The sequence below is a fragment of the Lissotriton vulgaris genome, chromosome 12, assembly GCF_964263255.1.
Source record: "Lissotriton vulgaris chromosome 12, aLisVul1.2, whole genome shotgun sequence".
Taxonomy (NCBI): Eukaryota; Metazoa; Chordata; class Amphibia; order Caudata; family Salamandridae; genus Lissotriton; species Lissotriton vulgaris.
In genome coordinates this window covers 575,962,842-575,980,329 of record NC_141700.1, presented here as the reverse complement: position 1 = coordinate 575,980,329, position 17,488 = coordinate 575,962,842, and the positions used below count along the sequence as shown (strand labels likewise).

The 17,488-nt window shown below is 43.4% G+C and overlaps 1 protein-coding gene across 1 annotated transcript in view; it reads left to right on the top strand.

Moving 5' to 3' along the window:
- The window catches only part of LOC147677780 (fatty acyl-CoA hydrolase precursor, medium chain-like), a 223,154-nt gene extending 208,292 nt beyond the window's left edge, over window positions 1–14,862 (top strand). Inside the window, exons 13-14 of the mRNA XM_086945439.1 lie at window positions 13,447–13,519; window positions 14,603–14,862. Of these exons, the coding sequence (XP_086801565.1) occupies window positions 13,447–13,519; window positions 14,603–14,789 (260 nt within the window). The 3' untranslated portion in view covers window positions 14,790–14,862. The remainder of the gene's footprint in view (window positions 1–13,446; window positions 13,520–14,602) is intronic.
- Window positions 14,863–17,488: the final 2,626 nt, after the last annotated feature.

Genomic DNA, 17,488 nt, shown 5'->3' with positions numbered 1-17,488 from the left:
ACTCCTTCAGATGGGGCGACATGCACGTTCTCGGGTTTACCATAAGAATACCTCTGGCTGCAGCGTTCTGGACATCCTGCAGCCAATTCAGCAAATACTCTGGCAGCCCCAGAAACAAGATATTTACATAGTCCAACCTTGATGTAATTAAGGCTTGTACAACAAGCTTGCAGGATTCCACCGGGAGAAGGGGAAGACATTTTTTTAGCATTCTTATCAAGCCGAAGCAAGTACTAGCGACAGCTTGAATTTGGGACTTCATCGTTAGACTAGTGTCCAACTTGACTTCCAAGTTTTTAACTGTGTATATCATGATGCTTTGTAGTTTAATTAATGTGGGTTCCAGTGTTTCCAGTTTGAGCAAATTCTTGTGATCATGCAGTAAAAAAGAGTACTTAGTAAAATTCCTATCATGTGAGCATCCTATTTAAAATTGGTGGTATATAATATAGACATTGATCTGTGTTAGTAGCTGTTGTGTTATTATATAACTGTGTGCACTAGGAGCTGTTAACTTCAACAGTGCCAATCATTGTAATGTCATTGGGGTCATGTGACATCACTTCCTGGTAGAATTAAGTGTCACCAACATATGATATCAATTTCTATGATGGCATTGGGGAAAAAGGTGCGTATGTGAATGTGATGTTACTTCCGTTACCCCAGGCATTTTGGTGAACAGACGTGCATGTGACTGGGAGAATTGCATGTGTGGTTCCCTTCATTTTTATAAAACTGGGTCTCTCAGTTTTTAATACCGTATCAAATTTTGATCAACAACACATTCATTTAACTAGACTTGAGAACTGTAAATATTTTTGAAATCCTGTCATTGTCCATAAAACATATCTTAGAGACAGCTGAATAGATTTACTATTAAATTAAATCATTGCACATGTCGTAGTTATTTTTTTTTTAATGTGACGTTCTATTTTCGGATTTAAACATGTAAATTATACCATAAACTATGAAATGCCTTTTTCATTTCGTCTCCATTTTCAATTGATCAATAAAGCTGACCAGATTAAAGGTCAATTCATAATTTTGACCAAATTATGAAAAGGGGCGGGCCCCATCATACTAAAACCAAGGGGAGCATTGTTGTCTAGGCCAGATTCTCGCACACCATGGGCCTATGTTTATTGTGGAAGGGGTCACAGATTTTTGCCTGGTATCTTCTACAGGAACCAATGCCCATTGAATGCCAAAGGAGAGGGCCATCTTTTGTATTTAGGGCATGGATCCATAAGAATGCCATGGACACGTCCCATATTATCAATGCTGGTACACTGAGGGAGGTGGTATACCTGTGAGGACTCTAGGAAGCGGCAGAGTGATAAGTTGCCCTCTGTGCTTGTCTTTTTGAAGGGAGAATTTAGCCCACCAAATTCACACAATGCACCTCTCTGTGGGGGAGGGATATCTGCCCCTCTCAAAATCATCTGCTAGCAAGTAAAAGAGGAGCAGCAGTTCTAGAGCCACAGCTCTGTCTCTCGACTTCTGCTCTCCAGTGCAGGTTCAAATGTCGGCGGATTATCTCTTCTGTAATTGGTGAAACAGTCCAGGTGTGCCCTGGGGGCCTCCATTAAGTATTGAGTGCACCTGCAAACACAAGAACCATGTGCCTGTTTTGGTAATATGGCTACTAATCTTACTCATTTTCTGCATTGTCACTGGCATTTGGAATGGCTCTCGCATATCTCTGCTCTGCCTACACTTTTACAACATGGTTTTGGATTTGCATTTCGTTTTTTATCATAAACATGAGGCAAAATGTTTGGTTGGTATTGACAATCCCGATTGACGTTGAATTGTAACCCAATGTAATGCAAGGCAGCGCAATGTGCTGTCTTGCATTACTTAGCATCAAGGAGGTTATCCATTGGGTGGTGCATGGGCATTCTCGTGCATCCACCCATAGATTTTGATGCAAATCCATATCTGCAAAGACTTGTAGACCTAGATGTGTGTCAATATCTTGCGCCCCCCTGAATATTTTTATATCTCCTAATGTTTCCTCTTTGCATGTGTACTGCATTCTGCAGCACACATACAAAGAGGTAATTGTCTTTCAGCATTGTTTTTCTGCAGGAAGGAACCGCTTCCTGCACACAAGCGATGTCACTACAATGCAGACAACCTTGCTCTATAATGTAGGGATGTCTGCGTTGTCACATGGTACCATAAAGTGTGCCAGAACAGGTAGGGAGCAGTACAGGAGCAATTCTTTATAGATATGTTGCTCTTCTCCTCCCTCTCATTCACACAACACAGCGCAGCAACTTGACTTGCTAAGCTACATTGTGAGATTTATTTGTAAATCATGGCCTATGTGTCTCACTATGGGGCATATTACCAAGGGCTTTATCGCCGCTTTAGCGGGAATTTTTCCCGCTAAAGCGGCGATAATTTTATCGCCCTATTACCTAGCTGTCGCTAACACCAGTTAGCGACAGCTAGTAGGAGATAGCGATCATCTTGGGGCCCACTTTGCATGTCAGCGATAATTATCGCTAATGACATGCAAAGTGGGCGTGCCAAGATGTTAGCGACTGGAAACAGTCGCTAACATCGCTATCTCCTATTACCTACTTTTGGAAATATTTGCGCTAAGCGCGAATATCTCCAAAAGCTAACGCCTGCCCAGAGCAGTTCTTATCCATGTTATCCAAAGGTAGGTGGATAACATGGCTAAGAGCATTAGCTCGGTAATGCATAAATATTGCTGACTTTTCAGCGATATTCATGCATTTCGGCCGATTTTTATCGCTTAGGAGATAAACCTTTATAATAGCAAGGGGGCATATTACCAAGAATAAGCGATAATTATCGCTAAGCTTGGTTAGTGGCTATAATTTTATCGCCGGGCTTCGCCTATTTTTATCGCTTAGAAACCTTGCTATTATCAAGGTTTATCTCTTAAGCGATAAGCGAAAAACTTGCAGAGTCCCTTAGGCTGCAGGTGGTTAAGAATCAAGTTTTCCACATATAGATCAGGCGCTCGATCTTCCGCCTTTTCCGGTACACCTAGGATGCGAATGTTGTTGCGCCGATTACGGCCCTCATAGACATCGAGCAGCCGTCGGGTCTCCTCTCGTGCCGCTTGCAAGGCCCGGACCTCTCTCTGTACTTCAGCGACGTCGTCCACCAGGCTAGTTGTTTTAATGTCTAGGGACTTCACTTTTTCACTAGTCTTGGCATGATCCGTGCGCAAAAGGTTAACGTCAATCTTAACCGAGTCCAATTTAGTATCAAGCGCATCCATCCTAGTCCCCAGTGAAGCCTCAATCCTAGTGACGACATCCATTATGTCTTTCAGAGAAGGCTCGGAGCCGCCACTTGGGGAGGGAGATCCGGTCGCGGGGTGCTGCCTCTGGTCACTCTGAGATGCTTTGGGCAGCATATATCTGTCCAGTTTATTGACTCTCTCTGTGCTCTCCCACCTTTAGAGGGAGGTTTCTCAATCTCAGGTCTCGCCGCCATGGAGGGTGGTGGGGGAGGTCTCAAGCAACCGGGCGATGTCGCACAAATTCATACCACCGACAACACTTCCCACTTCCTCCTCTCTCCGAGATCAAAACCAAAAGCAGTCAATTAGTACAGAGAGGGCCCCCATTAAAACGCCTGGTCGTTAGGGATGATTCCTAGTAGCAGTTCCAGGAGGAGGCAACACTTCCGGTCGACACAGCCGTTGTTGTGGCATTAGTGTCCGGCCTCGACTGTCACCACAATCCGCGGCTCAGGCGACGGGAAGGCCCAAAACTTCAGACGACGATCTGGGAGGATAGAATTGCACCTTTTGAGCCGCAATTTCACCAAAGCACAGCAATACTATTCTCCCATCGAATGTGGTCCTCAGGTCACAGGATAATTAACAGGTTAGACAATAGGAGGAACAGGTCTTACGGAGCTACACGATCACACGACCATCTTGGTCCCGTGCTAGGCTCCTCCCTCTTGTTTTACTTAAAAAATGTTTTTGATATCAGAGTTTGATCTCTTGATTTTTTGTCAATTCTCTTTTTGCATTTTTTCAAAGTAATTTCTCTGTAACCTCTCATTTGAAGTCTATTCATTGTTTCCACGATTTTCTCTTCAGGGTCTTGTGTTTTGGAGCAGTTCCGTTTCATTCGCACAAACTCTCCATAAGGAATGCTTTCTATTAATGGTTTGGGATGAAAAAGAGTCCTGTGTAGAATGCTATTAGTAGCTGTCTCTTTTCTAAAGAGTGTGGAGTGTATTTGATCGTCCTCAATATAGATTAAGGTGTCTAAAAATGCAATTTATTTTTCACTTGTAGCACATGTGAACGACAGACCAACTTGATTCATGTTTAATTTTTGATAGTATTCATTAAACTCTTGTTCCGTGCCATTCCATATTATGAAACTATCATCAATGTAGCAGACTCATAGAATTATTTTTTCCAATTCATTCTGGTATTCCATGCTCCAGGCTATTGTCTTCCCACACCATCCCATTGTGATGTTAGAATAGTTTGGGGAGAAAGAAATGCCCATGACAGTTCTGTTCTTTTATTTAAAAAGTTCTTTGTTCTCCTACTTCTTTGGGGTCAGGAAAGGCCTTACCAGTGCCAACTTTGGGGTTCTCCCTTACTGGGATAGAACGCCCTTGGCTTACTGGAGCTCTATGTAAGAGTGGATTCCCTTTCTTTTCCTTTTCTTACACTTTTCCCTTCCTGTGGGGGCCTAAATCTCTTAACTTTGGGGCAAGGCTCAAAGAATCTTTTGGTAGGGGGGCGCCCTGGGCGACTGTCCTTTCTGGGATCAGGACCAAAACCGGCCCTGGCAGAGTGCTCGACCGCCCCCCCCCCCTCCCACAGGGGGTTGGGTGTACTGCTGAGCTCTTTGCCAGGGAGATTTTCGGCTGATTTTGTTACAGGGACGATTTTGCCCTGAAACAAAAACGGCCCCCAGGGGCCCAAAACTGGCCCCCACCCGTGCGGTGCACCGGGGGATTGCCCGGTGCCCGCGATGGCCAGTCCGGGCCTGATCAGGCCCACCACTGGGAGATCATTGCCTAGTATACAATCTAGAGGGAGGTCAGAACTGACTACCAACCTATGCTAGCAAAGGATACCCTCTCTCTCTAGGGGTACTAAGGCTACAGTTCTGACTGTGACCTCCCCTGGGACTACCCTTGCACTTCTTCTCTCCCTGGCATGTACTGATCTGGGGATACTAACCCTTCAACCAGTATGGTATGACTGTCTCCTCTGACTCCAAGGCCCGTGGCAGGTATCCCATTCAATGGAATAGAAGTGCTTACTGACACCCTGAGAGAGCTTACCATCTGGACCCTTCTTCCAGTTAAAAGCTAAGAGAACCTCATAATCTGAGGTGTCCTCCCCAATGACTACACTGAAACCCCAATGTTTACCACTCTTTTAGGACAGGCCACATCTCCTCTGTACTGCACTGCCTGTTGGCAGTCAAAGCACAGCCTATTGTCTAAGAGTTATTTAAGACCTGGGCCCCGCTTACCCTGCTTGCCAGATCTAGGGAGAGTTTTGTTCTCCTCTTTTTTAGAGTTGTTGGATTCTGAGGGAGTCACTTTGGTGGGCTTACCACCTCTCTCCGTTGCTTTTTGTGGGCCTAACTCACCCTTTCTGAGGTCAGCAGCCCTGGTCTTCGTGGGTACCCTTGTCCTTACTCATTCATCAGCCTTCCTGTCCAGCTCTCTACAGCTAGAAATCTCTGAATCAACCAGATGCTAGTGTAACTTGTCTGAGGTACAATGGGATGAAATGTCTTCATATACGGCCAATATGTGTCCACCTTATTATCATTTATCCAGCCTACTAGAGTCATGACTGAAGAGTCCACAAAGTCCACCCATGTCTGGGTTTAACCTTTATGTGTGTCCCTAAACATCATTCTATACTCTTCTGCGGTGAGTCCAAACCCTTCTAGGAGTGTCTCCTTCATATGCTGATAGGACTCATTAACCCCTTCCATGCTCATGACAAGGTCAGCTCGTCATGAGGCACAGTCGAGCTGTGCTTATGACGAGCTGACCTTGTCATGATCCATGAACTATTTCAATTTTCAGCACAGGAGGGGAAAGCCCTTAGCAGCCAAGGTGTTAAGGGTCAGCAATCTATCTCTGCCTTTTACTGATAATAACTCTCAAAGTACAGCCACTACTCTCAAAGGCTGCAAACCACTTATCAAAGTCATCTCCATCACTATACTTGGGGCAATCCCTCTAGAAATTGTAGGGTCCAAAGATTCCTCTTTTTCCCCTGGGTATTTCTATCAACATTGCTTCAAGCCCACCTTAAACCTTCTTACCTCAAGGCTAGTCTCCTTTCCTAAAGTTCAAGCTTCTTCTCCTCCAGGGAGAGTATGTTAAGCTCATCGTCACGGGTTCCTACCACCTTACAAGTGGGGGCTTACTTGAGTGACTCCTGTCACTTCCCACTGGTGAAGGGGATCTGGGAAGAGTAGAGAGTTGTGGTCTCCAACTTCTGCCTTTGATGATCACATTGGGTAGGGCATCATCCTTACCATTTTCATTGTCTTCTTCTGAGGAATGACCCTTCCTCTCTAATCTTTCTTTCTCATAGGAGCTGAGGAGCTTTTAAAGTTCCTCCTTTTTAGCTGTCACCTATTGCTTATGCCCCTTGCTTTGCACAAAACCCTCCAATCACTGATTCTTAGGGCTGAGATGACTGACAAGTTGTGAACCATCCCAGCCTCCATTGTGCATAACTTTTTAATTGGAAGTTGAGACCTCTTTTTAAATGTTGTTTTACCAACTTTCTTTAAACCTTACACTAACTTACCTAGTATTTCTTTAAATTCATTATTGTAATGGAGGTAAAAACAGATATATAATCTCCAGAAATCTAGAAAAAAAAACAGATTTTTGGGGGGGTGAGTCTAAAGTTAATTTACTGTATTTCTCATGCAAACAAAATCACTTAAGACCAAGTGGTACTATGAAACACCAGCTTCTGTAACACCAATGTAGGAAGGTGAAGTATTATGTGGTGTGGGGCTTAGGCCTCACCATATAATACTGTCACGATACCCCATAGATGGTCCTTGGATTCACAATAATAAATCCTTAGCTGCTTCCTGGAAGTGTGGCTAAGAGCAGTCAGACTTTACTAGAGGAACATGTGTCAAGCATTTCAGAGTACCTACATGGACGACAAGTATTTGACATGACTCGATAGAAATCCCAAAACCAATTTGTAAATATAAAACAGATTTTTAATTTATTTTAGGCACTGAAATGAACAGAATAGCATTCATATAACCAGGGTTAGAGATTTTTGAAGCAATATAAAATCAGTGCAAAATTGTGGAGTGAAACTTTATCATTGCGGTCAATGGAAATAAAACACTAGTGACAATCGGTCACTTGCATTTCCAGCAGGTGGAACCCTTGCAGGGTAAAGATGAGGCGAATCCCATGATCAAGCCACAACAGTCAGTTACATTTTACCTGGCCTGTGGAGCCTGGGTGCAGAGTTGTCCTGACTGCCCCGGGTGCTAAAAGGGAGCCAAAGGGAAAGATGCTTTTACCACTGAAATACTACTGGAAGGGGAAAAGATGCAAAAATACAACAACAAGGTCTCTGCTGATGTCAGATTAAAGTTTGATGGAGTTCCCTCTAGGTGCAGCATTGGATGCAGGGGTCGGCTGCCGGACTGGTGACCAACAGGTCTTGGCAGCAGTTAGTGAAGCAGAAGGTAACTGTGATGTTGGGTGGTCCAGGGGAATGCTGTAGATGCCTGTAACTTCATGAAAGGCAGGACAACAGTTCCCACAATGCACTACAGCATCTGGATTTGGAAGATCCCCGAAGAGCCCAATGGCCAGTGGTTCTTCAGATTCGGAGCGTTGTTTTACCTGCAGTTTGCATGGGACTAGTGCCACTAGTCCAGGAGAGTCTGATAGTGCTTCAGGTTTCCAGAGGGGTCCCTCTGTCTATTGGAACCGAGAGATGCTAGGACAAGTCTCGATCAGGCAGCTCCAAGAGTATTGCTACAGGGACAGAGTATCCCTCTTTTGCTTTGGTGCAAATCCTTTTGTTACCGGCACAGATCCCTTCTTTGTTCTCTTTGATTCAGGATGTTCCGAACTGAGGTTCTGGTATCAGGGGTGTCCCTTAATCTTAGATTTAGGGGATGTAGGGGTGTGAAAGCAAATAGCCAATGGTCTGCTATTCCCGGCAGCTAATCAATCCCTCAGGTGACCGCATACAAGGGTGTAGGTCACCTTTTCTACTTAGAACCCACCATTTCTACCACTTTTAAAAATGGCAGAAGTCTTCCTTAGGTGTACAGAGCATGCCACTCACCCTAGAGGTGTGGCTAGACTTCTGGGGTGTATCACTCCTGACTATCTAATTTTCCTGACTGCCCAGGTGCAGATGGAGGCTGGGGTAGAGGAAGGGTTGTTTACTCCTCTTAGCGATATCCTGGATGTATATCAGAGGCAGTGCAGCCTTTGAAGCTCACTGCCTTCATATGCCATTTCACTAGCCTTCCTGAGAGGGAGGAGGTGTGACATCCTTTCGGTCCTTGCCTTTGTTCCTGCCCCCTAGGAGTGATTACACTGCCAAGCAAGAGGTCAGAATCCTGTCTTAGTAGTAGCAAGCCTGGGCTGTCAGCCACAGCACAGAAAAGCTGCGTCAACCAGGTAGGCAACCTCTAAGGTAGTCACCTGGGTTCTTGCCACATCACTATTGGGTTGAAATTCATGCCAGGGATGAGAAGGCACATTGCTTTATGCCAAACATGATATATTGAGGAGGTACCATAATGGAGCTGCCAACCTCGGCTTTTCCGGGTGCAAGCCCATATTATCCTATGGACCGTGTATCACTTTTAATGCCCTTTTATGGTAAAGGGCCCTATAGGGTCATATTAGCTTGCACTTATATGTCCACACCGTTAATATATTGCACCCTGCCTCCTGGGCTTTAGGAGGTCTTCCTTAGGGGTAACAGGCGTATAGCAAAGATAGTGCATCGAATTGCCACACATAATGAGGGCAAAGTCGAGTTTGAGCAGTTTGCACTGCTCCTGCAGTCTCCAATGGCAGGTCTGCTGCCAGTAGTTTATTTGGATCACTCAGGGTCGCACAATCAATGATGCAAGCCCTAGGGACTGCTTTACCACCCATTCCCTGGGTACCGCTGGTACCATATACTACGGACTTATAAGGGGGGTAAGTCTTTGCCAATTTGTGTTACAAATTCACATGTAGCAGTTTGGGGAAAAATCACTGCCACTGGGGCCTGATGAGCGTCTAAAAACAGCATCTAGCAGTCCCACTGGGGCAAAAAGTGGGGGGAATCTGCCAAAAGACCATTTTTTCTCACACTGTATCTTGGAGCAATTTGCATCCCACTGCAGGGGAGCCATCAGCAGTCAGCTGACACTTAAATATTGGTAGAAAAACCTCCAGAGATTTAGGCAGGAAGGGTAACTTTTCTAAAAGTACCTTTTCCAACATATTTAGCCAAAATTCTATTTCATAATTAAATTGGATTTTGAATATTTATTAAAGTAAGTCCTTGAATTATATTTGTAGCTGCCTGAAAACTGAAATTTGCACTTTAAGCTGTTATAATGTAACCTGTTGTTTTTCTATAGGGCAGCTAACCTTGCCACAGTGAAAATGACTTTTAGGGCATTTTCACTGTAAGGACATGTGTAGCATTAATGTATGTAAGTCCATTTAAATACCATGCACCCTGCCTTATTTGTGCAATAAGAGCTACCATATTGGTGACTTAAAAATATTTAAAAGGATGGTTTAGGTCTGTCAAAACCTTTTTTTAAAGATCGGATTGATACTTTAAAACTAAACAGCCAAGCCGCAGTGTAAGTCCTGGAGCCATGCTTCACAGTGCTACTGTAGAGGTTGGCACAATGAGTGTTGTAGTCCAATCATAGCATTTAATGTAAAGGCCCTGAATACATGCACCATCATATACTAGGGACTTATAAGTAAATCAAATGTGATAATCATGTGTATGCCAATTCCATAGCGTTTTAAGGGAGAACATAGCACTTTACCACTGGTTAGCAGGAGTAAAGTGCAAAGAGTCCCAAAGCGAACAAAAAATGTTCAGGCAACAATTGGAGAGAATACCATGCAAAAGATGGTCATTTTCAATATATATGTTACTGCAGGCATAGTAAGATTGAGTACAGTGACAGTACTTCAAAGGTGGCATTCACTCTTCCATTAACTAGGTCTGCTGCTGAAGCATTCTCTGGAGGCATTCCACTAAGTCAGTCTCTTACCTCTCAAGCAGATAAAAGGCAAGTTATGCCTAAAGGAACTGAGGGTTTGTCTAAGACATACCAATCATACAAAAATTAAATTTGTCACTCCTGGATGAATATGACGTTTAGCTACTTTAGGCTTGCTTGTCAAGCTTACAAAATAGTCCTCCATGGTGTATTGTTGTGAGTCCATCAAAGGCCACCTTAAGGTATTGCACAGGTAGGATATAGAGCTGGATGATCTTTTTGCTAGCTATATTTTCCTTAATGATCAGGATTCAAGTGACACAATCCTCTCCATCCTCTGAATCATGTTCAGTGGAGGGCCAAGATGAAGAATCAGAGGAAAATTAACACTCGGGTGTAGAAGGAGGTGAACAATTCACATGCTTTCTCGGTCTGTCCTGTTTTTCAGAACATTTTTGTCTAATAAATCTGAAAACGTCTCTTTCATTAAATTCTTAAACAAACAGCTGCTGTTAATCTGGCTTAAGAATTGTTTGATATGTTTCTCATGCTTCTTCTTATTGACACAATGATTGAAACACAAAAGCATCCAAAGAAAGGGCATATGTGGGTGTTGTCCCAAATCCCAACCATCTGCAAAATATTGATTAAAATGGGGCCATCTATTGACGGGCAAAGTTTTTGGTTTCTGTGATTAAAACTGGTTGCCAAAAGAAAAATTATACCCTGACAATGTCATCAAGCATAACATTAAACCTCTGTGTTTTGTTTCCAATCTTTTTTCTTTGAAAAAAAGATGAAAACGTATGCTTCAAAAATACTCTGTCTGGGGCGCCCATAAAAAGGTGTGCCATCTACATAGATCATTCTGAGATACTGCCTGGAGTTCAGCTGCCCCTCACCTAGAACTGCAGAATATCAGCCACAACCGGTAGGTTCCCAGATCCTACCTAAACAAACAGGCAGCAAGCGATGAGTGCCCACACTCCATTTGTGTGCAGCTCAATCAACAAATAGAAATCCCTACCCCATCTTTTTCATACCTTAAATGCTGTATTCTACTCTGCAACAGAAGAAAATGCCCATAAAGTAGGGTGGCATAGAAGAAAAGGGAGATCTTACATACAGTGGTCACAATCTTCATCTGTTTATGTTTATGGTTAGGCAACTTGTACAGCGCGCAAATACCCTGGGGTGTCACGGCGCTTGTGGACCTAAACCCAAAAAGGAAATCGCTGCAGAGGCGGTTATTGGTTGAAAAGCCAGGTTTTTAATTGTTTCCTTAAGGTGATGAGTGTGGGACTGGTTTTAATGAAGAGAGGGAGGGAATTCCAAAGTCTGGCCTTGGAGACTAGGAAGCGCCGGTCTCCCCAAGAAGCTTTCTTGGTGCGTTGGACAGGTAGTAGATATGCTGTGGAGGAGCGTAGTGGTCTGTTGGGTGTGTATAGGCAAAAAGCTTGTTTTAGAAACTGTGGTCCCGAATAATTGATTGCTTTGTAAGCGATGCATAGTGCTTTGAATTTGGTTCGGCTTCTGATAGGCAGCCAGTGGAGTTGGCGAATGGCCGGTGTGATGTGTTTGAACTTGGGAATGAAGAGTAGAATTCTGTCTGCCGAGTTTTGAACTAACTGAAGCTTGCTAAGGACTTTTTCTTGGGCATTGAGCAGGAGTGCATTGCAGTTGTCAGTTTTAGAAAAGATTAATGTGGTGATTAGTGTTTTGCCGGCTGAGACGGGGAGATATGTTAATAGTTTCTTAATTTTTCTTAGGATAAAGAAGGAGGAGGAGACGACAGCATTTGCATGGTAGGTGAACGAGAGCTTATAGTCGAACAGGACCCCAAGATTTCTGACCTTGGTGACGGTGTCTGGCGGTGGACCCAACTCATTGGGCCACCAGGTCGGGGACCACCCTGGGTTGAGCTTGCCGAAGGTCATTACCTCCGTCTTATCAGAATTTAGTTTTAAGCAGTTGCTCGTCATCTAGGAGCTGATGGCTAGCATTCCCTCCTGAAATCTGAACGCAACTGCTTCTCCATCGTTGGGAACTGCTTGCACCAGCTGAGTGTCGTCAGCATAGGATGTTAGACTCATCCTGTGAGTTTTGATCCCCCTCGCTAAGTCCGAAACATAGATGTTGAATAAGGTTGGACTTAATGAGGATCCTTGGGGCACACCACAAGGGAGAGTGAAAAAAAGGTGAATAGAAGGAGCGTAGCTTTACTGATTGGGTGCGGTTAGTAAGGAATGAGGCTAGAAGGGCCCTGGCTGTGTGGTTGATGCCTAAGGATGAGACACGGTCGATGAGGGTGGCGTGATCGACCGTGTCAAAGGCGGCGGACAAGTCCAAAAGTATCAGGACTGCTGCGCCGCCTTGATCTAAAATCATCCTAATCTCGTCGGATGCCTTTAAAAGGGCCGTTTCGGTCCCATGGCCCTTTCTGAATCCGAATTGAGTGTCGTCCAAAAGGTGATTTTGATCAATAAACTCTGATAATTGTCTGTTCATTAATTTTTCAAAGATCTTTGAAGGGAATGGGAGACAGGCGATAGGTCTGTAGTTCATCGAGGCTGTGGGGTCAAGGGTGGGTTTTTTCAGGAGGGGTTTGATAACTGCTTTTTTCCAGACTGAGGGATAAGAGCCTGTGAGAAACATCGAGTTACAAATGTTGGTGAGAGAGTGGGTTATGACATCCGGAATGAGTTGGAGTATGGAAGGCGGGCAGGGGTCAAGAGGGGATCTCCTCTTGATGTGGTCATTGTCCCAGCATTGCCCTCCCTAAGACCTAAATTCTAAATCCTGTAGATCCATGCTCAGCACCAGACCATATAAAAAAACAAAAATAGTAAAAGGTGGGTCCCCTAATGGGGACACAAAATGGAGTCTGTTAGAGGCAGGCACAAATGTAGGAGTTGAGGTGAATGGGTCTGAAAGACATACACCATATGGGAAGTCAAGCATCTCTAGGGAAGATCCAGTATTTCTCTTTCGAGGTGGCCAGTGGGTACCTATAAGGGAGGCGTACACAACTAGTAAGGACTGGAGTGAGGAAATGGTTGAGCATGTAATACCTGCTACATACGCTTCTGCAGACCTGTGATATTCATTGATGCAACAACTTCAAATTGTACTTAAGATAAAGTGATTAGAAATCCTCACATGTAGTATTCATATGAGGTTGTTTTGTCCTGATGTCTCCTTATAGGTAATGTTACAGATGAAGAAAAGGACCTTAGCAAAACAATGATGAAGTACTGGGCGAACTTTGCAAGGAATGGGTAAGCATAATCGCTATCTGCTATATGAATTAATAATCTCTCTCAGCCCTCTCTGCTTCTTTTCAGGCTGTAGTATAGTTACCTGTAGCCGTTAACAATGCTTTTTTGATACATACACAGTGGGTGGTACTAGTAATAAGGTTTAGACTGTGTCTAGATGGCAGCGTATTGTGAGGCTCCAGTGTATCCATAGTCTGTCCACTTAGTGTGTCTGCACTCTAGGAGGGTATGCTAATGTAGCAAATTCAGTTTTCCAAAAAACAGAAAAATACCACTAGGCAAGGTGTAAGACTTCATAGATGCCTTGTTAACTAGTTTCATGTCCCCCAAATTGTCTTCGTGAGCTTTTACTGAAGACTGAAGTAACTGGCACAGAGCTCCCTCAACATGCAAACCTTGATATGATCTAACTGAGGTGAGGAATAAGCAGATTGATTCAGGAAATCAAGGCTTTAGGAGGATGTTCTTTCGAGGTGGCTACATAGGTCTTCATAAAGAAGTGAGCAAATATTGTCCGGTGATGCTATTGCTTTTTCTGACCAGTGATAAAGCGACTGGTTGAGGACGAAGTAGCAAGGAAAGTCACAATAGGGGAAGGATAATTGCTTGAGTGCCAGTTCTCGAAGCGTTGGTAGAGTACACCTGTACACAGTTCGTTTTCAAGATCTCATCTGAATTTGCATAGTCTTTAACCTACTATAGGGCATTACAATTGTGAAAAGTGGCAATGTCCAAGAATGCCAGAAGAATAATGTGTTCAGAATAGGTGAAGAGGGGTCTCCAGGAAGGGGTACGTTGTAAGGAATAAAACCAGAGGAGAGCTCGCCATTGGAATTTACTCAAGTAGAGCAATAGAGCCCTACCGGAAAATGCACTTTCAGATTCTCCTCTCATTTAGCACGTCTTCAAGCAACTGAAGAGGTGTATTTATAGTGCAACTCTACATCCTTATAGCACAAGTGTTGTGGCATCCTGCTGCCCATTTCCCCAGAACAGCTCAAATTGTTATTGCATCTGCACTTGTTGAACAGACTAAATAGTTTTTTTTAGAGTTCCCCTTGTTCACTATTATATTCTTTCCAGCAACCCCAATGGCGATGGATTGGCTGAGTGGCCACTCTATAAAGAAGACGAACAATATCTTGAGATAAGCCTAAAGCAGAAGATAGGAAAACAGCTCAAGCATCATAGAATGGCGTTCTGGACCACAACACTGCCTGAAAAGATGAATGCAATGTATGCCCAAACGAAAGAGCATACAGAGTTATAACTATTCAAATTTATAAGAATGAGTTTCAGTCTGCTGATTGATGAATTAAACAAATCCTATTGGTTTATTTTGAGTTTTTATTTCTGCACTTTTTAATGAACATAATGATAAAGCGAAAGAAGTTTGTTTAACATTCTTCTAACAATAATGCTTATTGTACCTTCTGTCTTATTACTGACAGACTATCCAATTAGATCAATGTAGACAAAGCACATCAAGTGGCGATCAGACTCACCAAGAATTGTTCCTGAACCCTCAAGCAAATGGTGACCCTCTCCTCATATTTGTACATATATAGTTTGTTTAAATAAAACAAAGGATTTGTTGGGTCACGTGACACTGTACTAAAGTTAGTTTGTCGTTTAATCTGAAAAACTAAACTCAGTGTACTCTATATATGTTTCAAATTTGATGTGAAAGTACGCCCTGAGCCAGTGTTCCTAAATAGGCAGGAAGGAAAGAGATTATAGTACACTGATACATACTTGGTTCAGCTCAAAATATGAAGAGAAAAGTCTCAAAAGAACTCATCATGATTGGAACAGGGGATCGATGCACATTGTGGTATTATTGACCATAAGAACTGCTGTTTGGTGGATTCCTGTAACCCTTATGCCATGCAACGTGATAGGTAAGTGTCCCAGTGATGCAGTACAATCTGAAGGATACTGTCCAATCCATGTTGTGCTGTGTGGTGTGTTAGCATACTTAAGGTGTTATCTGGTGGACTAGTAACACTAAAAGGTATTCAAAGTTGGGTGTCATTATCCCTAGGGTGCCTTGTTTTTGCTTTCTGGTGGTGCACTGGATGGGGCATTATAGTTTGCTGTCCCTGTCATACACTTATAAAAACAGTTTGACCATACTACCACTCAGTACAATATTTTTTAACCAATTTCCTTTCACAGTTCTTCGCAAGGCAGTCTGACCGAACCCAACAACCTTGCCAATTATGTGCCTTCACCTATACTCTTTGTCAAAGCACTGAGGTATTGTGGGTGATCGTCTTTCCTTCTGCACCATAGATAACCTTTACTTTTTAAATTATGTTCATTGCTTTTAATTGCTGGTTTATCCAGCTTGCATTACTAGCACCACTCAGAGAATTTAGAGACACATATACATTTTAAACAAGCTTTGAGAATGTCATTCTATGTAGACAATATTTGATTGAAATCTACAATTCAATGCATTAGTTCCATGGAGAATGTACTAAAAATCTTCTGACCACACTGCCAATATGTTTTCTCAATTGTATCATCATAAAAAGAGTTAGTATCGCAAATTCATCTGAAGTTTGCTGTACCTTTTCTTTAATGGCTCATTGTGGCATGATCCACGCTGTTCCTGATGTCATCATTCTCCTACGCCTGGTACTCGTCCATGCCCAAAGAAGCACCAATGATTAGTTGCTGTGAGAGGTCCATGTGTTTCGACTATGTTGCGCTCCAGTGGAGTGCTAGACAGTGCTGTATATGAAGGTGCACACAAAGTATGACATCACCTCAAATAAGGAAACTATTGTCCCCATAAACAGGTTACAAGGAGACTGTACATTGTAGTATTATACATTTTATAGTCACCCGCTTTCTTTGCCTCAAGTCCACAGCCCACGGAAACCCAGGTATGACTCTTAAACTGCCTTTCTCCACCATGCTGAAATGAAGAGAAGGCCAAGGAATCCATGCCTACTAGTTCACACAAAGGCGGTACTCTGTGCTTGTCCCCTGATCCGTTGTCCAGCTCATGTAAAAGAGCTGTCATCTCAGCTACAACCTCTGACTTAAGAGAGGACTATCAACAGAGAATCCACAATCTACAATGGGAATTATGGGACATATCCTATTGCTTCGGATTTTGAGGAACCTTCAGGCCCTGATAACAATACAGGATGGATGTATGACGGTACCACGCGTACTATTACAACGCGTACCGTTACAATGCTACTTTTACCACGCAAGTCGTTACAACGACTTGCGTGGAGGGGCGCTGGATAGTAAATTATTTAATTTACTATTCCAACTCCAGTCCCCGTGGACTCTAGGGAAAGGAGTTGGATAGTAAATTAAAGTATTTACTATCCTGGAGCGCCCCCCAGCGCATTTCGTTGTAGTGACCTGCGTGGTAAAAGTAGCGTGCTAACGGTACCGCGTTGTAATAAATGCGTGGTAACCGTTGCACACCATACAGGATGCCTCATCACCGTAGAACAGGACAGCAAATATAAGAAAATGCATTTGAATTTGGCTGTTTTCCTCTAAATATTTGAATGTGTCCTAGCACTTGAGTAGGCTGTGGCTCTTTCAGCAATCTGCATATCTCTTGACTACATAGGCTGGTGTCTGAAAGCAGCTTTTAATAAACCTCTGACATCTGTAGAGCTCTAGGTAACCAGCATAGAGGTACCTCTGGATAGCAGATAGAGGCTGGTACCTCTGGATTGCAGATAGAGGACCAGATGTATAAAGCTTGCATTTTGCAAGTCGCAAATTGCATCAAATTGCGACTCACAATATGCGACTCGCAAATGGAGTGCACAATAGCCTCTCAGACAATGTTTGCGATTCCCAATGGGGTCGCAAATTGCATGCCTCATCAATATTCATGAGGCAAGCTCAATTTGCGACCCCATTGGGAATGACTAGCACTCACAGGGATGACAGCCTGCTGAGATCAGCAGACCACCATGTCTGTGACTG